The sequence below is a fragment of the Suncus etruscus genome, chromosome 2, assembly GCF_024139225.1.
Source record: "Suncus etruscus isolate mSunEtr1 chromosome 2, mSunEtr1.pri.cur, whole genome shotgun sequence".
Taxonomy (NCBI): domain Eukaryota; kingdom Metazoa; phylum Chordata; class Mammalia; order Eulipotyphla; family Soricidae; genus Suncus; species Suncus etruscus.
In genome coordinates, this window is record NC_064849.1 from 119,826,126 (window position 1) to 119,851,616 (window position 25,491).

The window sequence follows — 25,491 nt, forward strand, 5'->3', positions numbered from 1 at the left end:
GTCCTAACTGTGTGTACTTCCCACCCATCATTTCTATTGTTTTTTAGTCTTAGCATCATACTATGCTTTTTTTAAAAAAAAAAAATCCCACAGTTGAGTGCAATAGTTCTATGTCCTTCTCACTCTGATTCATTTCACTCAGCGTGATACTCTCCAAGTCTATCCCTGCATACATATTTCATGACTACATTTTTCCTGACAGCTGCATAATATTCCATTGTGTAGATGTACCACACTTCCTTTATCTACTCCTCTGTTCTTAGACACTTAGGTTGTTGTCAGATTCTGACTATTGTAAATAATGCTGCAATAAATATAAAAATGCAGACACCTTTTTTTGCATTATGCTTTTTGGCCCCTAGGTTGGTATATTCCCCAGGAGCAGTATTGTAGTATCATATGGAAGCTCAATTTTTAGTTTTTTGAGGATAGTCTACCAGTCTATAGTCCCACCATCAGTGAGTGAGTCCTTGTCTCTTTATACCCATGCCAGTACTGATTCTTGTTCTTTAGGTATGTGCCCAGCTATGATGTGAAATGATATCTTATTGTTGTTTTGATTTGCATCTCCCTGATGATTAATGATGTATGTTTTATGTGTCCTTTGGCCATCTGTCTTTCTTCTCAGAAAATTTCTGTTCATCAGTTTTAGGGTGGGGTTGTACTTTTTCTTTATTTTTTTTCTTTTTTTTGGCTTTTGGGCCACACCTGGAGATGCTCAAGGGTTACTTCTGGCTATGCGCTTAGAATCGCCTCTGGTTTGTGGGACCATATAGGAGGCCGGGGGATCAAACCACAGTCCGTCCTAGTTTAGCATGCACAAAGCAGAGATGCCTTACTGCTTGTGCCACCGCTCCCGGCCCCTGGATATTTTTTCTTGTTAGTAACTACCTTAAATATCTCAGAAATCCCTATCAGGTGAGTATTGGGGGAATAGTTTCTTCCCATCCCATGGGCAGTCTTACTATTCTGTGCATAATTTCCTTTGAGACGCAGAAGCTTAATTTAATGTATACCATTTGCTTATCTTTGTTTTATCTTTCTTGATCAGTGGTATTTCATCCTCGAAGATGCACCTTTAGTGTCAGGAAGAGTCTTCATTTCTTCTGTGTACCTTATGCTTTCAAGTCTGATAATAAGGTCTTTTAGTCTAATAATAATAATAAAAATAATTTATTTTTATTATTATTTTAATAATAATTAAAAATAATTATTATTTTGGTATTTGTTGTTGGGTCACAAACATACCCAGCAGCACTCAGGAGTTTCTCCTGGCTTTTTGCTCAGAAATTGCTCCTTGCGGACTTGGGGGGACCATATGGGATGCCAGGATTTGAATCATCGTTCTTCTGCATGCAAGGCAAATGCCATACCTCCAGCTATTTCTCTGGCTCCTCTTTAGCCTATTTTTATTTGATTTTAGTGCATGATGTTTAGAAAGCGGGCCTGAGTTCAGTTTCCTGCATGCAGTTTTACCAAAAACTAATGAGATTTTAAAGAAAAATTGCAATGTGTAACTGAGATAAAGTAATAGAATTACTGCACTATTATTTGTTTTTAAATTTAAGAACCATGGTTTACAAAGTTATTGATAGTTTTACAGCATGTGTAATAATTTCAACACCAATCCCATTACAAGTGTCAGCTCCTATTATCAGTATTCTCATACTCTTCACCCACCCTCCAGACCCTCCTCCCATCTGCCCACCTTAGTGCACTTTAAAGTGCACTTGGATCACTGTACTTTCCTTTCTTTTTTTTAATTTTTTTAATTTTTAATTTTATTTTTTTTTATATTAATAATTTTTATTTTGACCAAAATGGTTTACAAATCATCACAGTGGTATTTCAGGTACATAGTGACATTGAATCAGGGACACTCCCACAACCAATGTTGTTCTTCCTCCACCCTATTCCCAATTTGAGAAGAACAAACTTTTCCAAGCCAACCCCAAATCTCTTGAACTAATTGAATATTTTTATGGCAAACGGAAACTCCCAAGTCCCATGGGGTTCTGATCTAAGCAGAAAACAGTAGTCTGGGTTCATGTTGTTGCTGCAGGACAGCAGACATCAAGTCTTCTGTGGCAGGAGTCCTTTAGGATTTGCAGAGAACAATTTAGAACTTCATAGAAATTTGGAGAAATAATCATTGTGAAGATAGAGATAATATTTATTTAGCTTATTTCATCATCAGGAATGGTGGAAGTGGAGAATTATAGCTTAGTGTATTTTTCTTAAATAAGAGGATGTGATGAGATTTTCCAGGATAATTGTAGGAAAGATGTCAGGAAGGCATCTTATGCTACCTCTTTACAATATATTAGGAAAAATGGGGGATAGAGAGGTATTGTAACAAGTAAGGCTTTTGTCATGCATGTGTTGTCCCTGATTCAATTGTATATGGCCCCTTGATCACCACCAGGCATAATCTGAGCACAGAGCTGGAAGTAAGCCCTGTGCTCTCTCTCCGGGCCCTCATGTTTTTCTTTTAACTTCTGAACTATACTTCATATGTCCACTTAGTTCACTAGGTCCTGTATTGTTGCCAGATTCTCTACTTTTCACTGCTGCTTTTCAAACTAGCTTATTTTCTCTTGCTTTTGTTTGTTTTTGATTCTTTATTTATTTTTTCTTTTTTGGGCCACACTTGGTGATGCTCAGGGGTTATTTCTGGCTTTGTGTTCAGAAATCACTCCTGGCTTGGGGGACCATATGGGACACCAGGGGATTGAACCACTGTCATACTAGGCTAGCACCGGCAAGGCAGAGACGCCTTACCGCCTCTGAACCACTGCTTCGGCCCCTATTTTTGTTTCTTGAGGCATTACCTAGTGGCTTTCAGGGATCACCTTTTGGTTGGCTCAGGGAACTATATTGGGGTGTCAGGGATTGAACCTGAATCAGCTGCATGCAAAGTCAAGTGCCTTACTGCAGTGCCTATTGCTCCAGCTGCAGAAGTAATCATTGACCATCGATGTCCATCCTCAATTATTCTCCTCTTAGGTATTTTTACTCCCTAATTCATTCTCTACCCTTCAGATATACTTCATTGATACATGAATATTTAAATAGCTCCAACTTTTTAAAGTATAAGATACTCGGTGAAACATTTTGTCTCATATGACATGTATATTCTTTATATCATATATCTAATGTATTTTTCATAAAGAAATACAAACGCTTGCTTTTGGAAAAGCATTATTTACATAAAAGATGGTGCTTTAAATATATGTATATATATTTAATATACACACTTCATCACTTCAATTTCGTTTCTGGGAGCATATCTGGCTGCATTCAGGGGTTACTCTGACTCTGCACTCAGGAATCACTCCTGGCAGGCTTGGGAGACCATATGGGATGCTGGGGAACAATTGAACCAGGTCAGCTGCTTGCAAGATGAATGCCTTAACCACTATAATATCATTCAGCCCCTCATTCTTTAATTTTTGAGTTGCATAGATAATGGACTGTTTCATTTCCTCCATACACCATGATTTTTCCCATCTGTGAACTCTGCCTAAGTCCTTAGTGTCATGTATAGACTCATTCCTTCCTCTCCTACCTTTAAGGCAGTCTCCCAGACAGTGCAAGACCAGGTCTGTGTTCTTCGATTCAGTTTATTGACACTTCATCTATTTTATTTGGATAATTATTAACATTTATTATTTGTTATAAATTCTGTGGATGATTATTAAATCAGTTCATTTATTTCACATATTAAAACAGTGTTTGTCATGTAATAGATTGGTACTCAATGAAATAAATTAGAAAATTAGAACAGAATTTATTTTTGTGAAGTATAAAAAATTTTGTTTAAATGTAGAGAGATTAAGTCACAAGTTATGTTGTAGGCAACAGTGCCAACAAACTTTTAAAATAATAGAAAATATAAAACCTTTATTTATAATAAATACTTGTAATCATAATTTTGCTTCAAATAGGTGTACTGACTGATCATGATAGACATTGCAGTTCTTACGTGTCTTAGTAAAAAAAAAAAAGCCATTAGGGGCCTGAGAGATAGCACAGCAGTAGAGCTTTTGCCTTGCATGCAGCCAACCCAGGATGGACCTGGGTTCAATACCCGGCATCCCAGATGGTCTCCGAGCCTGCCAGGAGCAATTTCTGAGCACTGCTGGGTGTGGCCCCAACCCCCTTACTCCCCAAAAGCCATTGAATTTAGATGGTAAATTCTATGAGGACAGGAATTCTACTGACTTTATATATTATATTATATTATATTATATTATATTATATTATATTATATTATATTATATTATATTATATTATATTATATTATCAGTCCCAAATCTATCAGAGGGTGACACAATCCACGTATTTTAGTGGAATGAGGAAGTAATGTGAGCATACCTTTTTAAGAAAGTTCAGATTTTCTGTTTTCATCCTCAGGACTGTCTAGGCCCTGGTTCTAAATAAACATTTATGATTATTTCTTTGTCAAATTGAGAATGATCTTTAATTAGAAAAGATGGTTTAAAATTATACTTGCAGATTTATTTGTATCCCTTTTAAGAATACACAAGGTTTAAGTTCTTTATCTGAAAGGTTTTCAAATAAAAATTAAATAATATTGATTAATCTACGGTCCTAAATGCCATTTTATTTTATTAATGAGTGATGAAACATAACATTTACATGGCCAAATATCTGGATAACTTTTGAATTTCTAAGGAAGTCTGTACACACAAGATTTGTTACATAGCTGTTACCTTTTATGTGTACTTCAGCAATAAAATATTTACGCAGTTTGGCAAGGTGATACTACAAGCTGGTTCAGTACAGCAGCTGCACTGCCTGTTCCCATGTGGCTTGATTTCCCTTTTTAATCTCCAGTTTTCTGCAACTAAAGACTTATGTCAGCATGTAGTTTATACTGCAGCAGATAATGTTGAAAGCTTCTTGAATTGAGAGAAATACTCATCTGAGTTTACTTGGCTTCATATTTTTCTGATGTCATTGAAAAACATTTTTCTAACATGTCTTTATGAGCATCACATATTTATAAGACACAGTTTGTGACTTTTTTCTTTAGAGAACCTATAAATTCTTCAAAGGTTATAGTCTCTAATCTCTTTTTTTTAAATGGAAATGTTTTCATTCTAAAGTAATCTACATTTTACTTAGTGTAAATCAAAAAGTCCTGGAAATAAAAGAACAATTCTTATATTTATTTTTAATCTTAAATATATATGTATAATTGATATTGAGATTGCATTCAAAAGTGTTGAGGCAAGAATCTTACAGTACAGAATCTTAATTCTTTTCAAGTTTATTATCAGAGCCCGTTTAGCACAGAATTTTAATCTAGCATATGTGTTATTTTTTTCTTTCTATTTCTAGGTGCTCCTGATCCAACAGCAGGTGCTAGTATAGATGATGAAAACTGCTGGCACTTAGATGAAGAGCAGGTTCAAGAACAGGTTAAACTGTTCCTTTCCCAGGGCGGGTACCACGGATCAGGGAAGCAGCTTAATTTGCTTTTTGCAAAGGTATGATTATTTATTTTTCAAGAAATTATCTTAAATAAACACATATATAGAGAAATCTATATATGATCATGTTTACAATAGGATAAAGGCTTATGTTTTTTTTAAGAATAGAGTATAAAATTAATTAGAAACTTCTGTTGTAGTTGAAGCATTAGTTTACTTGGTGACATTAGACAAAATGTAGATCATTTTTATCTCTTGTTCATATTAACACAATGGTAACACAGTTTTTTAGTTTTGAAAAATCTTTCAATACTAAAAGTAAGTAGCTTAATGTTATTTAAAATGCCATCTTTTGAAGTTTTTGATTTTTTTTTCTACCTAATCTCAAGTAGAACATAATTTTGAATGCAGTCCTAAGGAAGTGCTTTTTCTGTACTTAGTTTAATAATGTCAGTATCTTTAAATTAGTTTCAAAACATATTTTTAAAGTCATTTAGATCTGCATTTAAATTTAAGTTTTAAATCTTGTATGAATCATAGCCATTTATCAGTTTTGATCTATATATTATATATGATATGTACCATATTATATATCATAAGTATTTATGTAATATAAATTTAGCTAACCATAAAGTTGTGGTCATAATATTAAATGATATTAAACCTTGGCAAATGCTACAATTAATTTTGTTTTTATTTTGGGGGCCACATCTGGTGATGCTCAGGGTTAATTCCTGGCTCTGCACTCAGGAATCACTCCTGGCGGTACATATGGAATTCTAGGAATCGTACCCTGGTCAGTGGTTTGCAAAGCCAATGCTTTACCCACTCTACTATCCTCTAGCTCCAGTGTTATTTTTCTATCACCACAATTTTTGTTTTTTTATGGGCCACACACAGTAGTGCATAAAGGTTACTTCTGGCTCTGCACTCAGGAATCACTCCTGGTAGGCACAGGGACCATCTGGGAAGCCGGCAATCAAACCCAGGTCACTCATATGCAAGGCAAAGACCCTATATCGACTGTGCCATCACTCCCGCCCTTAATTTTATGGCCTATTCTCTTCGTTGTAAATTCCTTGTGAGTAGAAGCTGAATCTGTTGCTTTATACAGAAATGCATAATAAAATACATAATAAACACAACTCTAAAACAGGTGAAATTTACTATTTTATAGTAATTGTCCTTTAATGCACATAACCATCGTTCTGGGTAATATATTCAAATTGACTTTAAAGGAACAGATAACTGCTTATTGATAATATTTTAGCAGCTTCTAATAATCATAATAATTTTTTAAATGTTTAGTTCAGGAAGATTTAAAGAAAAGTTGGTTAAAACTATGGCCAGAAATAAATATTCTGATTAATCAATAGCCTTAATATTTATCTCATATACCATAGATTGCCATATCGCCAGGTATTAGATTATAGTAAAATACTTTTCACTTTAAAAAGTACATCATGCGGGCCCAGAGAGATAGCACAGCGGCGCTTGCCTTGCAAGCAGCCGATCCAGGACCAAAGGTGGTTGGTTCGAATCCTGGTGTCCCATATGCTATTTCTGAGCAGACAGCCAGGAGTAACCCCTGAGCAACTCCGGGAATGGCCCAAAAACAAAAACAAAACAAAAAAAAAGTACATCATGCATGATTTAGTCATTGTTCAGTAATTGATAAGCATTTTAAACTCATAGTACCTCAAAGTCAACAATCTAAAAATTATTGTAAGGTTATAGATGTACTTGAGTGTTGATTAATAGCTCTGTTTTATATGCACAATAGTAAAATTTATTTTCACTGATATTGCTGAGTAATAGGTTAGAAATTAATCAGGAAAATAAAGCAGTAAATTAGATACATCACAGAGAAGCTAATGTTAAAGATATGTATAATTTAGACATACAGGAATCATTTTATTGATCCTCACGTCAGCAATAAATACATTGTGGAAGCAGTGTACAAGTTGTATTAGGCTGACCTGCATTGGCTATATACATAACGAACCTTATATGTGCTGTAGAAGAAACAGTAGCATCTAATTTCATAAATGGCATAATATTTGAAGTGAAGATAAATCTAGGGTTTATTCCCAGTTATTCTACCTGTCTTTTGAGCAAATTTCTTAACTAACTTCTTTGAGGCATAGTTTCATAATTCATAAAAAGTAATTATAATTTTGCCGACTTTATGCATTATCTTAACACGAAACAGTTAATGTAAATATAAAACTCATTAGCACAATCTCCAGTAAATGGTAATTCATTTTTCTTTATAGTCGTCTGCCTTTTTTTTTGGGGGGGGGGCGCACACCTAGTGGCACTCAGATTACTCCAGGCATTCCATACCAGGGATTGAACCTGGCTCCGCTATGTGCAAGGTAGACTCCCTACACACTGTGCTATCACTCCGGACCCTTCATATGCTTTTTCAGTACTAATTTTTTACTTTTAATTTGGGAATAAATTGATTTCCTTTTTACAATTACTTAAAACAACCCTCACAGCCATTCACAACCATTATGACTCAGTATAGAGTGTTTTAAGTTTTTTACAGGACTCCATTGCTAAAGCCTATGAATTGCTTGTCAGAGTATTGGCCTGAAGCAGAATCTATTGATTTCACGGTTTGGGCTGCTTAGATCATTTTGTCATCCTTTTATACCTTTCACATAGATAGAATCCTGAATAAAGGGTTTCTTTATCTCTTTTGTAAAACTTAGGACCTTCTTCCAATAATTTCTTTCAAACAGAATAGGTATTCAGTTGGGATACCTGTTTCTTGAATACATAACCGTGTACAATTTGGAATGATTGAGTACATTGAGGTTCTTGTAAAGATATTTAACCTTGCATTTGTTTATTTTCTTCCTTTTCTTTGGGCTTTTTTATTTTTCATTTTGAAAATGTGGCATATCAAGTAAATGCTCAATTTTGAGTCTCCAGCTTTAGTGGCCAGTTAATTTACAGGGTTAATGACTGTGATTGTTTCAAAGAACACCTTGGGAGTCAGAGAGATCTTGAACCAACAGCCCAGTTCATTTCTCTTAATATTGTGAGAATAGTCCCATATGAAATAATATGTTTATTGTGCTAAAAGGGGGGATGTGTACAAGAGAAGTTACTGATCATCTTAAAAACTGAAGACACATGGTCTCCAATGCTACACTAGAAGTGATCCCTGAGCACAAAGCCAGGACTAAGCAAGCCCTGAGCATAGCAAGAAACATTCCCAAAGCTAAAAACAACCAAAGTGAAAAGAAAAAAACAAAACAAAACAAAACCCTGATGATTCATACAAGTCTTATACTTAAAAAAAAAAGAATTATACCATTTAAGTTGGTTAGTTGTACATTATATGAATTGTATCTCAATAAATCTATTTCCTAAAAAAATGAAAAAACAAATGTTACTAATATAAGCATTATTAGATCAACTCCTTAATGAACTACTTACTAGGCTCTGCTGCTAATAGGTAAGTATAATTAATGTCAGTAAAGTGCCAAACGATCTATTTTGGTATTGTTTCTCTGTAGATTGATAATCCCCCCAAAAAAGTTTGTACTGTTTATGTTATAAAATTTGTTGAACTTTTTGTTTCTTATAATTAAAAAAATCTGATCAAGTTATTATATAAGATAAAAACTCATTTTTACCGTTTTTCATCTAAGAAAGAGGGAGTGTTTCACAACTTAACTCATTCCCTGGGAAGAAATAAAGGAAAATGCTCTGTTTTTTTGTAGTACAGCTTTAAAATATTTTTTAATGTTTGTTTTTTTGCCCTTACTAGGTGCGGGAAATGTTGAAGATGAGGGACTCCAATGGGGCCCGCATGTTGACGTTGATAACAGAGCAATTCATGGCAGACCCACGCCTGTCACTTTGGAGGCAACAAGGCACTGCAATGACTGACAAATATAGGCAGCTCTGGGATGAACTGGGTAAATATAAGTTTCCTGATGGATTACCATTGAGTCATGTTTGGATAAGACTGGTTGGATTTTAAGGTGCATGGTCAGAGTATTGCTGGAGAAAAAGCATGAGAACCTGGGTTGGCATTTGCAGGAAACAACCTTGGCAGAGTTTAAGGGGAATTGTGTAATATTGCAGAAAAAATATCCAGGCTTCACTGGGAGGGAGGGTTCTGGAAATGCTAGTTCTCAATTTCTGTGTTCAAAAATTACTCTTGGTGGACTCGGGACCATATGCAGTATTGGGACTCTAATTTGGGGTCAGCACTGTGCAAGGTGAACATCTTACTCACTTTACCATTGCTCTAACCCCCAGGAATCTGTCTTTTACAGAAAAAAAATACTATTTTAACTTGATGTTTTATATAATAGAGTTGATTGCTTATCTCTAGAAAAATATTGTTACTATTTCAGCGAGAATTTAGTTCCTCCTATCTCAGTTCTTTTTTGCTTATTTAAATGTATCAAAATAGTTTGAACATTTATTTTATTTTTGATATTTGATTTTTATTTTTAGTTGAACTGTTGCTTGTCAATGAAAAAAATAGCAGACAGATTTTTTTTTTAACTTTTTTAAAGCCCCAGTGAAAAGGGGTATAAATATATCTGTTTGAAAAAAATGACAAATACTATAGTTATGTTCCTGGGAAATTTTGGACAGATGATTTTTACTACCTAATGCTCATTTCTGGGAAATTAATGGATAATATGTTTATTAATTACTTTGTCTCTTTAAGAAATCTATGTGACGAAAAGAAGTTTTTATAAATACTGGAGAGAGCTTTCCTGATTTTATGTTGTGGATATATTTGCTGCATGACTAGTCTTAATGGTAGATAGTAGTTTGATACACTTTTACTTTCTCTCTGTCACTTGGCTAATGCCTAATGATAGACCACATTGTGCTGATCAATCCCATGTCAGGTCCAAACCAAGAAAAGCTATTATTGTATAAAGAAACCACATGATATCATTATGTGTGGATCTACCATGTGAGATCATCATGTGTGCAGGTAACATAATTGGGGTGTTTAGAAGTATTCCACAAGATCACATGGAGTGCCCCTGCATTATAGAAAGTTGGTAAAGAATTTCACCTCTAGGTTCCCTTTTTTTACCATGAATAGGATGTGTTTTTATAAACTTGACTATGAATGACAACATTTGCTTTTTAAATATATATCTGCTACCTGTTTTCAATTACTCTCTTTGGTAGACTACTTTCTTTTCTTTTGGAGAAGCTAAAAGTAGTTGTGTAGGATGGTGGTGAGAGTGGTGAGAGATGGTGGTGAGCTACTCTGAGCTCTAGGGTTGCTGCCAGCTGTACTCTGGGGACTATATTGTGATCAAACCTAGGTCTTCTGTGTGCAAAGCGAGTGCTTAGCCCATTGAGCTGCCTCTTTGGCCTTGGACTACTTTATAATCACGAACAAGATTTATAAAACTAATTGGTTTAAGGCAAGTGTAAAGAATATATCTTTTTCCCCTCTGTTTTCTCTTCCACTGACCTCTCCCTCAATCATTTCTAGACTTTTATAAATTCTCCTGTATCTTTTAGAGAGCTGAGTTAGGTCACTTGTCAGTTAAATGGGATCCAAGTCCTCTGAACAATCCCACATAGAAGTAACAATTGCTATCCCATCTTAATAGTCATTCACCAAAAAATTAACTACAAAGTTGCTTCTGGACCTCGAAAGGAAAGGATTTTGCTTCTTAATAAAATGGGGAAATTTGACTTTGTGCCCCTGCACAGGGCTCACATTGCTTCAAGGCTCTGCTTTGGAATTAAATGCTGAGCACTGCCAGATGCCAGACATTGAGAAGAGGCTGAGTTTTGTCGGCAAATGGGATCTGCAAGTTAATTGGTGTTTTCTGCAGGCTTCTGGCTGTGAAATGAAATTGGAAGCCCTTTAGCCACATGGATAATACAGGACCTGAATACAAATGTCACATGTCACCATCAGGACCCACTGTGAGACAATAGTGTTCCCACTCCAACACTGCGCCATTACAGATCATTTAAATATGGGGATTACATTTAAACTAAAAGCCCCATTTGCCTTTTACTGCAATTTAAATGTCCTCTTAGCAAAAGCTAAGTGACAAATTAAATGAAAAAAGTGCCCACATTTTTAAAGCTGTAATGCAAAACAACCTTTTATTGCTTCTCATGTGCCACGAATGAATCATTATACTTGTCAACCCTAAACCAAGCCATAATTGGAGCAGCTACTGTTATCAAAGTGGGGCCTCTCTGTGACAGCTTAATAAAGCTGAAACTGTTAAATTAAATCTCAGATGCTTAACTCCTTAGCACCGATGGATTCGATGGGTCCATTTCTGGCAATAGCCAATACACCAGGAAAAAATAAATCTGCCTTGGAAACTTCAATCTGATGTAACTGAACAAGCAAAAATGTCTTACTTCGCCAAACACTTCTGCTTTCTTGGCAGAGTGATTTCAAGACATCAGATTGTTAGCCAGATTATAAAATTTAATTTTTCTCATAGATAAAGATAGGCCATCTTCTACAGATAGGCAGTTTTTGAGCATATGTCTCTTATTAAACTTTAATTATTGACATTTCAAAATTTAGTTTTAGAAATAACATTCATTTTACTTTTTCTCTCTCAAATGTATATAAATTTCTCTGAGGTAATAACAAACCCTATATATTTTCCCCTCCTCTGCCTAGCATTAAGACTGATAATGCTTAGGTCCTCTTTTCTAAAATAAGTGCCTATGATATTCATTTGATCTGAGCTAACTTTTGTGATTTATTTCTTGTTTTTTATAATATACCATGAAATAGATACATATGCATACTATTAAGATTCTGTTTAGTGGGGCCGGGCGGTGGCGCTAAAGGTAAGGTGCCTGCCTTGCCTGCGCTAGCCTTGGACGGACCGCGGTTCGATCCCCCGGTGTCCCATATGGTCCCCCAAGCCAGGAGCAACTTCTGAGCACATAACCAGGAGTAAAACCCTGAGCATTACCGGGTGTGGCCCAAAAATCAAAAAAAAAAAAAAAAAAGATTCTGTTTAGTGCATTTCATTTGCAGATACATTTATCTTGTATTGGACTCTTCTTCAAATATTAATTTCACTTTTTCTCATGATGTCATTTTCCCAAATACATGGCAGTCTTAAGATTAGTTTTGTATGATGGTCTTAAGGATAAGCGAGACTGTATACGAAAATCCTAACATTGATAGTTCAATGCAATGATAGAGGCTACTACTTTTGTAGAGCCTACGCATGTAATAGGGCTGTTGAGCACACACCCCTTCAACTGTGTTCTTTACTTCATAATATGCAAATTTTCTGAAAAATCACATCACAGAACTAACACTTGGATTTTAAAGAATAGTACAATGCTGATCGGTGATAAGCACACCTACTGTTGACCCTACTGGCTGCCTGTTCACACGCTTAATGACTGTAGGCATCTTAAGGGATGAGTGAGTGGGATCTACTGTAACCTCTCATCTGTGTTGATTGGTCTCTTAAATGTCTTCCTAGTCTGTAATTTTACTTTGCATCATAAAACTATAGGTTGTGACTGCCTGTCTATTAAAGCTTAATTAAAATGGATGTCATTAGAGGAATCCGTTAAACAAGATTTAATTATAATTTTATAACGGGAAAATATTTAAATTTTTGTTTCCAAGTATTATGAAATACATGTTCTCCCAACCCTCCAAATATCAAATACTTCTTTCTGTGAGTTGAGTCAAACATTTTTATTTCTAGCATAAAAAGTCTGTTTTAGGGAGAGGCTGGATTATCTTTGCAAGAGTCTTGCTGCGTTGAACTTGGCTCATTCATTTCTTTGGAAGTTTTTCTTTTTTAATTTTAAATTCATTTAAACTTAAATTCATAAATCTTTAATTGAATCACAATGAGATACAGGGTTGCATAGTTGTTCATAATTAAGTTTTAGTCATACAATGACCAACACCCATCCCTTGACCAATGCACATTTCCTGCCACCAATGAGCCCAATTTTCCTCTCACTGCTCACCCTTTCTCCCCTCCTCCTGCATGACTAACTATGGCAGTCTTTCCTTTTGGGCACTGTAGTTTGCAATATTGTTACTGAAGGGACATTATACATATCACTTTATCCTTTTTCTGCACCTAGTTCTTGTCCAGAGTGATCATTTCCAATTATCATGGTCACAGTAATCCTTTCTCTACCCTAACTATATTCTCCTGCTCTTCGTATGCTCACTCATTTCATACACAAGATTGTTTCTCACAGTTTTTTTTTTCAAAGTTTCTGATCCAAAAATTGCTGTGATCAGAAACAGCCATAGTTGGATGTTTTCCTTCTAATTTGAATTTTATTATATTAGTTTAACCATGTAAGAAGATAGCTATAATATACCCTGTATGATGCTGGATACTTTGAGTGTATAAATTCAGGGCACTTAGAATGGTTGACTTCAATAAAATGTAGAGAGCTCACTCCATTTATTTATTGGCAACATTATTGCCAATATAGTTGCCAAAATATTGTCACATTATTGCTAAAATACCAAGAATTACTTGCTCCACGGGTTCATGATGCTATCCAATCTACTTTCCCAGATACAAGTAATAACCTCTTTGGCAGGTGGGCCTCTCTTTTCTATACCCACCTATAATATATTTGAATAAGGAAGCAAATATGCTGAAGCCACACATTTAAAATTATACTTTCAAGTAATTTGGTATGGCCTTTGCTCTCAGCTAGAAATAAGATTCTACAGACTTGGCTTTTTTGATAATTCTGTAGAAATCTTTGGAAAATGTCAGTTTTACGGCTTTAAAAGCAATAGGCTTAGCAATTCTTCCCAGTGTTCTCGCCCCCAATGTTTTGAGTTTCTTACTTAGGTTAGATTCGAGAGTAAATTCCAAGTCAAGCCTTTCATATTTTGAAGATGAAACTTGTTAGTGAAGAGCTAAAGTAGAACTACTTCTCATTGAGATTAGAAACATTCTAGTGTGGTTTACTTAGTTATTCTCTGCTAGTGCCTTGGAGAAAACAAATAATTCCCAAAGTCCCCTTGCAGCAAAAAGATGTCAATACAGACTAAAAACTTGTGTGGCATTCTAATTGTGGGGTGCGATTCCAATGAGCCCTGTTTCAGGAAATTGTTGTCTCTGAGCACAAGAATACAGCTTGCTGCTTGCTTTCTTTCTGGTAGTTTCACATGGCTCACTAGTGTGTATTAAACGCATGCTATGGCAAAAGGAATAAATGAATTTGATCTAAAAATATTTTTGATTTTACCGTTGAATGTGCTAGTAACTGTTTACTGGTAGTAAAGAGTAGGTAGAAAGATGCAGTTGTTATTGCCTCATTAGACTAAGCATTAAGAATAAACTGAGGAGTGCTTTGATAGAGAAATTTATTTTCATATTAGTAAAAAGACTTCACATTTGGACCCGGAGAGATAGCACAGCGGCGTTTGCCTTGCAAGCAGCCGATCTAGGACCAAAGGTGGTTGGTTCGAATCCCGGTGTCCCATATGGTCCCCCATGCCTGCCAGGAGCTATTTCTGAGCAGACAGCCAGGAGTAACACCTGAGCACCGCTGGGTGTGGCCCCTGAGCACCGCTGGGTGTGACCCAAAAACCAAAAAAAAAAAAAAAAAAGACTTCACATTTTAATTTAGTTTTTACAATGTGTTCATCATGGAAGCTGTAGAGGAAAAGTAATGAGAATATTCTAGAAATAAAGGAACAAAATAGCTACCAAGACAGATATTCCCTCAAATGGTCGGAGGACAATAGCAGCACATTTCATATTAAAAAATGTCTTAAAGATTCTCAATCCAATTCTGTTCATTATTCTTACTTCTCAGAGAGAAGGCAGAATAGGAATCTAGGTTTTTACTTTACTCCCCATTTTAGTCCAACTACTAAAGATAATATAGGTAAATGATATATTAAGTACAGAGCACCCTTGGCATGGTTCTTTTTATAATAATTTTTATTTTGACCAAAGTGGATTATAAATCTTTCACAGTAATATGAATCAGGGGCATTCCTACCACCAATGTCCTCCCTCCACTCCTGTTACCAGCATGCATCCCATATCCCCCTCCTTTACCCTCTGGGCTGCTAGTATAAGTGGTCCCCTTTGTGTCTAACTTGTTGTAGACTGGGTTTTTTGTTTGGTTGTTTTTTGTTGTTTGTTTGTTTTCGTTTTTGGGCCACACCCGTTTGATGCTCAGGGTTTCTGGCTAAGCACTCAGAAATTGCCCCTGGCTTGGGGGGATCATATGGGACACCAGGGCATTCGAACCACAGTCCTTCCTTGGCTAGTGCTTGCAAGGCAGACACCTAACCTCTAGCGCCACCTCGCTGGCCCCTAGACTGGTTTTTTTTTTTTTTTTTTTTTTTGGATTTTGGGCCACACCTGGCAGTGCTCAGGAGTTACTCCTGGCTGTCTGCTCAGAAATAGCTCCTGGCAGGCACGGGGGACCATATGGGACACCGGGATTCGAACCAGCTACCTTTGGTCCTGGATTGGCTGCTTGCAAGGCAAGCACCACTGTGCTATCTCTCCGGGCCCTAGACTGGGTATTTTTAAAAGATGTTATTTACCTGACTGCCAGGCAGTCTCTGGAGAAAGTTGCCTCGCCCACTACCATCCCTGGATTCCACAATCCTGGTAGCTACCACCTGTAAATCTAGTCTAGTGGCCCATGCATATGTACATGGGACCTTTTCTTTTCAGACTTAGAAACATATACAGTACTGTAGGGTAACCAAATGTGTGCTATTGAGAATCACATTATGTAATAAAGTTATGGTTGTCATAAAATACCTGTTCTACCTACACAGTTGATATTTTCAGTCTACTGTGCTAAGGAATCAAAGTAAGATCTTCAGGCATTCAGATTCAGGTCCCTGTCTGCCCTGCCTGGCCTAAATCAGGGCCTTCAGCATACACTCTGACTTCTGCTCTGGAGTCAGTCTACTTTCTGTCTCATTACTCAGGGCCCACTCTAAAAACAGAGGCTTTTCCAACTGTGTTTCTCTGGAGGCTTTGCTTCTCACCAGCACTGTTCTCAGAATGTCTCTGCTGCTGGATTGTCTGTATCTGGGTTGTCCCCGTTCCCCCCCCCCCTCCCCGGTGGTGTGTGGTCCCTTCCACTCTCTGTTTCTTAAAATTGAGTTGTCCTGTGTTCTCAAGTCAGCAGACTCTGGATTTTTCCTCTACTGTGGGGATATACAGAGGTTGTTCCTTTAAATGGGCAGGGAAATTTTTCTTTGGGCCAGAAGTTAGCCAACAGCATGTTTCTGTACAGTAAGCAATCCTTACTCATCTCATCTGTTGATTGCAGCTACTGTATTTTATGTTACTCTACTCAAAATAACTGGTATAGGCATAAATGGAAAGAGAAAAAAATGTGCAAAATAATCAGTTCTCATGATTTAAAGACAATTTTACAGATCCTGTTATCTAATCAATTAGAAATTCTTAATTATGTTTTCATTGTCTAAATTATTTAGTATACATTTAGATAATTTGTAACAACATCAAGGAGTCACCCCTTATGTAGTTTTAAACCCTATTTTCAGTATAGACTATTGAGATTTGATTAAAGGGTAAGATTTCTTGTAATTCATTGTAATACATGTTAGCATCTTATATTATAAATGTGGTTTATTGGTAGCATTCTAAGGATGCATTCCAGTTGCTTTCTTTACTCATTTTCTTACATTCATTGATAGTAGATACATTCTTTCTAGTAGTTATTAATAGGAGTGTATTGCACAATGTATTATTTCTTCCAGAAAGCAATTTTAGAAATTTTCTCTATGCTGTTCTTTTCTGTTCCTTTCTAAGAGTTAGTATTACATTTTCCCTAAGAATCGACACCAGTGGAACGTTTGTCTGGCAGAGTCTCCTGGTTAGATTCTAAATCTCTAGAGAGTAGCATCATGGTAGACATATAGGGGTGAGAAAATGAAAATGAAGACAGACAGGTTGGGGTCCTTTACAAAAAAATTAACAAGAACTGAAAAGCATCACTTTAAGTTACCTGAGATTCCCAAGGGACATCACAGGGATTCGGGATGCCAGGAACTAGAGACTAAAAGGAATGAAGCCAGGAGAACACTGAAGCTGCTGCTGAGCACAGTGCTTTATAATGGTTGTCAGGATTCTTTTAAAAGTAGGGGAAATGAGTGGGGAGAAGGACCAAATAGGTGATTAATGGTTTTCCCTGAGACCAGGTTGAGACTGTCTCACAGAGCCCCAGGGATGGACAGGAGAGTGGAAGTGAGGAGTCAGGCCTTTCTATGCCCCATCAGATTGACTTTCACCATGATGAGTTCTTGAGAGCAAAGGATACGGAGATTTAAAATGTATGTGTGAAGAGTTAATATCATCAGAAACTTTAAAGTAACAGATTTTCGTAGAGTTATGCAAGAAATGACTTTTATAATTTATACAAATAACTTTCCCTTGTACTTCAGAGGACAAACAGATAATTGGCTACCAGTAAATTTTTGTGACTGTTCTAAGTTTATCTAATTATGTAATATTGTGTTTTATTTTGTTTTTCCAAATTAAAATAAGTATAGAACTTTACATGTAAATATAGAGGTGCCATCCTTACAGATGATTCTAGGCTCATTTTCTCAGGTTCTGGTCTCAGTAAATAGGCAAGAGTAGTGACAGTAGTTGTCCACAATATGGCTTAATTATTCATCTCTAAGCTCTCTAAAAAGATAATAGTGGGTAGGGAACCTGCCTTGCATGAGTTTTACTCTGGTTAGATCTGATACCCCATATGATCCCCTAAACTTTGTCAATGATCCCTGAGCACAGAGTTCTGAGTATCACCAGGTATGGCCCCAACCCAAAAAGAAAAGAAAAGATGACTTTTGAAATAGAAATCCAGTGCTGTGATTTTGAACTCTTCCTAGCTAAACCTTGCTCACTGTGGGCCATGCTTCCCAGTTGCTTTCATTTTAGGGCCCTTCGGTAAATTTCAAGTTTTGCTTTGGCAGACATGGATGAAAAGAGAAACACATTCAGGAATCAGGTAATCTTGAAGATGTCTACAGTCTTAACGTGGTTTAGGTTAGAGACTGCAGACATCTATTGTAGAAGAGCATGAGCAGTAGGGTTGGATTGCAGGAACCCCAATGGGGCAATTGGGCCTGGGAAAAAATTCTCTCAGAAAACTTTCAGACTGCTGCCAAGAACACCACCAGCTTGATCTCTCCGTCTCCCACTCCCCCACCTCCGCCCTCACTCTGTACACACATTTGAAGATGAGAATAATAGACTCAGAAACCTTTTTATGTGTACTGATCATATACAGATGTTTTTTGCTAAGCAGTAATATTCTAGATAGGAGGGGTAATCTGAGGAAGTTTTATTTAGAAGCCATAAAACTTTTACAATATGTAATAGTCTTGTTAGTGATTTTATTAGGCACTTAAACTAATTTTCTAGACAGTTTTTTTCATGCCTGTATTAGAGTCCATTTGATAATCTTTTGACCTTTTCTCTTCTTGCCCACTCATTGGAACATGAAATTATACTCTCCTTCCACCTTCTCATTTTCATCTAAAGGAAAAAAATAAGTTCTGTACTTGGGGGTTAGAAACTATTTGTAGCAATCAAATAAATGAATGAATAATCAAAGTGCAATGCTGCACACCTATTTGGAAGTATTCAGAAGTATTCTAAAGCACTTCTTTAGTGCTTTAATGGTGCCTGTCATTTAATTTTTTTTAAGGTAAGTATTTTTAGTGTAGCGAAGCAGGAATGTAACGGTATCACTAATCTCTGTCTTTTCCTGTCTGTTATCCCACTCTGCCTATATACAAGTACATCTTCATGGGTGCCCATGTACATGTATGTACATGCATGCACGCACACACACATCCCCTTCATGGGTGCTTTGTGTATATACATAGAAATACAAATAGTACAGAAAGACAATGATTCCCCTTTGCCGTCAGTGCTGCAGGTAATCTATTGCATTAATCAACCAGCCAGTGGGAATGCACAGGGAGTGATTATACTATCATACACAATACAATCAGCATGAAGCACTTGTCAAGACCAATATATCAAAGTTTAATTTGCTAATAAAATGAATTAGAGCAAAATGAAACATCCTGTTCTCCAAGAAATTCAAGCCCATTGCAGGTTCTTTTTGGAATTTGTAGAAAAGTCAGTACATTGTATGACGAATAAAATCACCATTCCATTATGATAGAACACTATTTTTTCCTTGGGATTTTTCATATCACCAACGCTGTAGTGTTCCTTGATTATCAGTGTTCTGTAGTAATAAACACTGATAAATTTAATTGTTTTTTGGTAAGATTCTTGATCATCTTTTGTTTTAAATTGTTCTCGTGGCAAGTGAAAGTTGTTTTTCCAATGGCCCAGGGAAATGCTTATTCATAAATATGGATTGTGGAAAATAGAATAGCATTATAGTATGCTGGCAAATGAACAGGAACCTATGGTTTATGGTGCCCTAGGGGAGGCTCTGCCATAGGAGAGCTTCAAGTCTACTTAGGAAACAGAATGAGTAAGTGAAGAAGAGGGGGAAAATACCCATGATAGCGTAAGACAACCCAAACTGAAATGAGGTAGAACATGTATGTCTCAGAAAATTTTGAGGATAAATGGAATATATTTCATATTGTAAGTCACTGTTCTGTGACAATGTATAATATCTACTTTAAAAGAATTCTTTGTACCACACTTAGGACCGGAGAGATAGCATGGAGGTAAGGCATTTGCCTTTCATGCAGAAGGTCGTTGGTTCGAATCCTGGCATCCCATATGGTCCCCTGTGCCTGCTGGGGATGATTTCTGAGCATAGAGCCAGGAGCAACCCCTGAGCACTGCCAGGTGTGACTCAAAAACCAAAAAAAAAAAAAAAAAAAAAAAAAAAAAGCTTTGTACCACACTTAATGAAACATTTTAATGCAAAAGGTCAAGTAGATTAAATTCACTGTGACTGTTTCCATTATTAAGCTTATTTCAGTGGGAATTTTAGAGTGTTGAAGGCAAATCTCTGACATGAATATTGATTTATTTTTTTCATATTTATTAACTATACTTCTGGATAAGTTCTTTGTCTTAACTAGAACCTATTTCTGTATCTCCCATAAGAGCATAATGTAAATTCTTGACTACCAATTTGTACATTTTTTTGTTTGTTTTTATTTTTGTTTTTAGTTTTTTGGGGCCACATCCATTTGATGCTCAGGGGTTACACCTGGCTATGCACTCAGAAATTGCCACTGTCTTGGGGGGACCATATGAGATGCGGGGTTGGGAGGGGGGGACAAACTGCGGTCCATCCTAGGCAAGCACTTGCAAGGCAGACGCCTTACCTCTAGCACCACCTCTCCTGCCCCACATTTTTGGTTCCCCACCCTTCTTCTTCTTTTTTTTTTTTTTTGGTCACACCCTGGAGCGCTCAGGAGTTACTCCTGGCTCTATGCTCAGAATCGCTCCTGGCAGGCTCAGGAGACCATATGGGATGCTGGATCTAATCACTGTTCTTCTGCATCAAGGCAAACGCCCTACCTTTGTGCTATCTCTCCAGCCCCACACTTACTTTTTCTTTCTTTCTTTCTTTCTTTCTCTTCTTCTTCTTTCTTTTCTTTCTTTCTTTTTCTTTTCTTTCTTCTTTCTTCTTTCTTTCTTTCTTTCTTTCTTTCTTTCTTTCTTTCTTTCTTTCTTTCTTTCTCCCTCTCTCTTTCTTTCTTTCTTTCTTTTTTCTTTCTTTCTTTCTTTCTTTCTTTCGTCTTTCTTTCTTCTTTCTTTCTTTCTCTCTCTTTCTTTCTTTCTTTCTCTCTTTCTTTCTTCTCTCTCTCTCTCTCTCTCTCTCTCTCTCTCTCTCTCTCTCTCTCTCTCTCTCTCTCTCCTCTCTCTCTCTCTCTCCTCTCTCTCTCTCTCTTTCTCTTTCTTTCTTTCGGTTTTTTTTTGGGCCACACCTGGTGACACTCGGGTTACTCCTAGCTATGCGCTCAGGAATTATTCCTGGCTTGGGGACGGGGACCATATGGGATGCCGGGGGATCGAACCACGGTCCGTCCTAGGCTAGCACGGGTAAGGCAGATGCCCATTTTCTTGAGAGTTTTTTTGCTGTGAGGTAAGGGTAACTTTGTAGGAGAGAGGTATCTTAGAGACCTAGAGAGAGTTTTCAGAAACAGGTTTGTTTAGAGTTGGAGTTAGGGTTGTTGGAGGAATCCTGAGACTCCATATGAAGATAACTTAGTTAAGCAGTCAGTTGAGAATGAATGAACAGTGCTTTGTTTGTTTTGTTTTGGGGCATACCCAGCCATTCTCAGGGCTTTTTCCAAACCCAGATTGACCACATGCAAGGTAAGCACCCTACCGGCAATATAAGTTTCTTTTTATTGTGTATTCTGATTTCTGATCTTTTATTTCTCTGCTTTGTCTTTTCTCGTACTTTTTTCTCAAAAAGAAGTGTCAGAGTGATGGAGCTGCTGCCTCTGATCATTTCCTAGATAACCAACTGCTAATGAGGTCTAACTGCTCTTAATGAATCTTGCATTTGACCCAACTACCCTGACAAATCAAATAGAATGTTTGTAGGACACTGCATCTTAAGTGAGGACCACAGATTTGCCTGAATTGAGCATCATCTAGTCAACTCTTTGGAAATATATAGTTGTTGTTGTTGTTGTTGTTGTTGTTTTCTTTCCTGACAAGAGGATGAGATTTTTGCATCAGCCTTACCCTACCTAGCATTGTTTATTTGCTGAGGGTTCGTACTTGCTTGCACTAAAGTCATCTCAAGGACTTGCTTTTCAAAAATATTCCTTAGATTTAATGTTTTAAATTTCCCAGAAAGGTCTTGTGAATTAGAAACTAGAATGCCAAATTTAAAAGTAAAAGACAATTCCTTTTTTTTTTTTTTTACCAGTTAAGCTTATTTCCAGTCATGAGTGACTAAAATGTGAAGTCTGAATTGTATTGAGAACAATACTGTAATTAGGGTCGTTTTTGTGTGGTCTGACCCAAGAAATTTTGTGACTGTAGTTTTACTAGCACAACTAATTATGCTGTGATCTTCTATTTGTGACTGCAATTAGGCATTTCATGGCCTCTCAGTAAGTATAATTAGTTAACTGGATCGTGCATGAAATTCGAGCCTTTATCAGTGCTTCTGAAAGTAGAAATAAATTTGATAAATATTTTGAATTGTTTTATAACTAAGGAATCCTGGGAAATGTCAAAGGTTATTGTCCTACTTTGCTTGCTGCTTACTTTTCTAAGAGTAAATTGTATTTAAATGTAGGAATTTTACTTTCCATTTAATGGTCTTCACTTCCTTTGAGATAGAAAAAGGGAATTACCTCTCTTTGCTCTCTCACCTTTAAAGAAGGTGCTGGTGACCACCTACTCTGCCCTCTGCTTCTCATCCCATATGTTCTCCAATTTCTCCTGGAAAATATGGAAAAGAGCATTTATCAAAAATTCCCAAGTACCTTTGTTTTGGGGGCCACACTTGGCAGGACTTATTCCTGGCTCTCTACATAGGCATCCCTCCTGATGGGGGCTTAGGACCATGTGGAGTGCCAGGGATCAGATTTGGGTCAGTCTCATGCAAGTCAAGTGCCTTGATTCTTTTACTGTTTCTAAGTTTCGCCTGTCTTTTATAAGAAATGTGAAGCTTTCTTTTTTTCACTATTGAGTTTGTTTGTATATTCACAACAACAAAACATGAAGCAGAAAGAACTTTAAAAACAAGTTTTATTGACTTAGGCCTCATGGCAATAAATATAGAATGTTTTGCTGATTTTCAGTAACAAATCATAGTACTCCACCCAGCAGAACTCACTACAAGCAAAGAGCACGCTCACTCACACACTAGTGCATTATCCCAGAAATGCTGATCCGACTCAACTCTTGTTGCACCTCAGAGTGCATCATTATATTCTTAGGGAAAACAGATTTTTTTCTGACTTGAGTAATCAATCTTGAGTTATAAGTTGTGCCTTTGATTGTTTATCTTTGGTTTTAATCTACAGTGAAATGACTTGTTTGTTATGCTTGTCAGTCCTGAAAAATGCAGGACTCTTTTGTTTAATTGTGTTCTTTTTAGATGGACCTCAGTGGCATTTTTGTTGGATATGTTTTCTGGAAATATGAAAGACATTGTTCTTACTACAGATGAGTGCATGATTAAAGATCAAGATTAACTGTACATTTAAAGCTAGTTTATAATTTAGGACAATTATGTACTGTATTTTTGGCACAAATGTAAGGAATAAAAGGATGACTGTCAAAAGACTGAAATCATTAACCCTGGGATTTATAACTGCATATTTGAGTCACTTTCTGATCATATTGTTAGCAAGTGGCTAAATACCAAGGTGCTTAAGAACATTCACCTAGTTACAAATTTGTCTTCCATCTTGATTGATTGGTTGAATGATTGGCTGGTTGGTGTAGGCCTCTTTAAACAGTGTTTATGAATGGAGGGGCACCAATAAATAGTTCTCAACCATCTGGGAAAGCTGGTAATTCAATGCTTGGTAATTCAATACTTAGACTGCTGGGCAATACTAAGGGGTCCACGGCCTCTGTCAATGCTGGGATGGGCCGTCGGAACTGCATCTGATATCTCTTCTCTTGAATAGCAGCAGCATCACTTCTCTTAGAGAAGTGAGTCTTCTGAGGGTAATAGGAAAATATGTGAAATATTTAGCAGAATTCACATGAAGTAAATATCCAGTAAATGGTGGCAGTTATTGGCAGGTGGATAAGTAACGATGCCATTCCTTTTTAGAAATGTTAGCTGAATTAGATGGAGCCATCTTTGTACCCTAAAGACAGACATCTTAAAAGTTTAAATGTAGGCGCCAACTAGAGACCAACCTTGTTAGCTAACAGTGTCATCATTTTCCCTGTAAGGTAATTTACAAACTAGCATTTAATATTATAGAGTGTGTGTGAGTACCTTTTGACTAGTGAGTCCACTTTAGGGGAGTTTTGGAGGGGTTTGGGCTATACCTGGTTGTGCTCTGGGCATAATCTTGACTCTGTTAGACTTCAGGGGGACAAACCCAGGCTGGCTGTGTGCAAGTACCCAACTGTTTACTGTGCTTTTACTCCTGCCCCATAAATGACATTTATAATGACTTTTGGGGGGGGGTTGTTTTTACTTGGTACAGTTCCTCTATGTGTAGTGATTAATTTGTTTAATTTTTTAACTGACAGATTTCTGAATCTGAGGGTTTTTTTTAAATGGTATTTTACAAATGTTCCCTACTACTGACTACAGTGATGGGGAAGCTATTAAAAGTAAAGTTAGATTAGTGCAGTTACTTTTATTACACTCTCTCAGACTTTGTCATATGTTTGTCCAATTGAACCAATACTATTAGGAAATGGTGTAATACAGTTCTTCATTTTGAGTACAGTTTTTAAAGCCAATATTTATTTTCACTTTTAAATCTTCCTTAATCAAAAGGTTTGATTTCTATGTTTTCCCCTCACCATTAATAAAAATTTGGATTTCAGTGATTTTTATGAGTTTTTTTAGAAGGTTGGGGACCCTGGGAAGTGAAAAGGAGTAAAGTAGATGGTAGACATGTTTTAGTGATCTGCATGTGGGGAAACTCATACTTCATCACTGCCCTGTTGGCCTCTCTTGGCAGGAAGTTTGAAGAGAATGTTGTTTGACCCTTAGAATTGAGGATGTGTCTGAGAAAATCCTTCAGCACTGAGCAGTGAGGAACCATATCGCCCATAGCCATCTTAACCTTCTAAGGGGCTCTCTGGGCTTAAGGGAAAGCAGTGCCTCCTGGGAAAATATGTTCCAGACCTATCCACAAAATGTGGTTTTGAGAAGGAGAGACTGAAATGTTTCTAGCTAAAAACATAGCCAGGAGAAATGAACTGTTTCGGATCCCACTTTTACTAGCATTTTACTAGCTGTCACAGATTCTTTGTCTATAATACTGTCTTAGTTGTTTTGTTAGAAGGAAGAATTTTCATAGGGGTGTTTGAGAACTTCATGCAATCTGAAATCTCAAATCCATTTCTTT

General features: G+C 36.7%; 1 protein-coding gene and 1 long non-coding RNA gene across 2 annotated transcripts in view; one reads left to right on the forward strand and one right to left on the reverse strand.

The window, feature by feature from the left end:
- The window catches only part of LOC126001558 (uncharacterized), a 998,123-nt gene that overhangs the window by 614,571 nt on the left and 358,061 nt on the right, over positions 1-25,491 (reverse strand). The gene's annotated exons all lie outside the window — the stretch shown is intronic.
- Positions 1-25,491, forward strand: part of ZSWIM6 (zinc finger SWIM-type containing 6) — a 211,819-nt gene that overhangs the window by 142,408 nt on the left and 43,920 nt on the right. The window contains exons 3-4 of the mRNA XM_049768750.1: positions 5,368-5,516; positions 9,247-9,397. Coding sequence (XP_049624707.1) covers positions 5,368-5,516; positions 9,247-9,397 — 300 coding nt within the window. The remainder of the gene's footprint in view (positions 1-5,367; positions 5,517-9,246; positions 9,398-25,491) is intronic.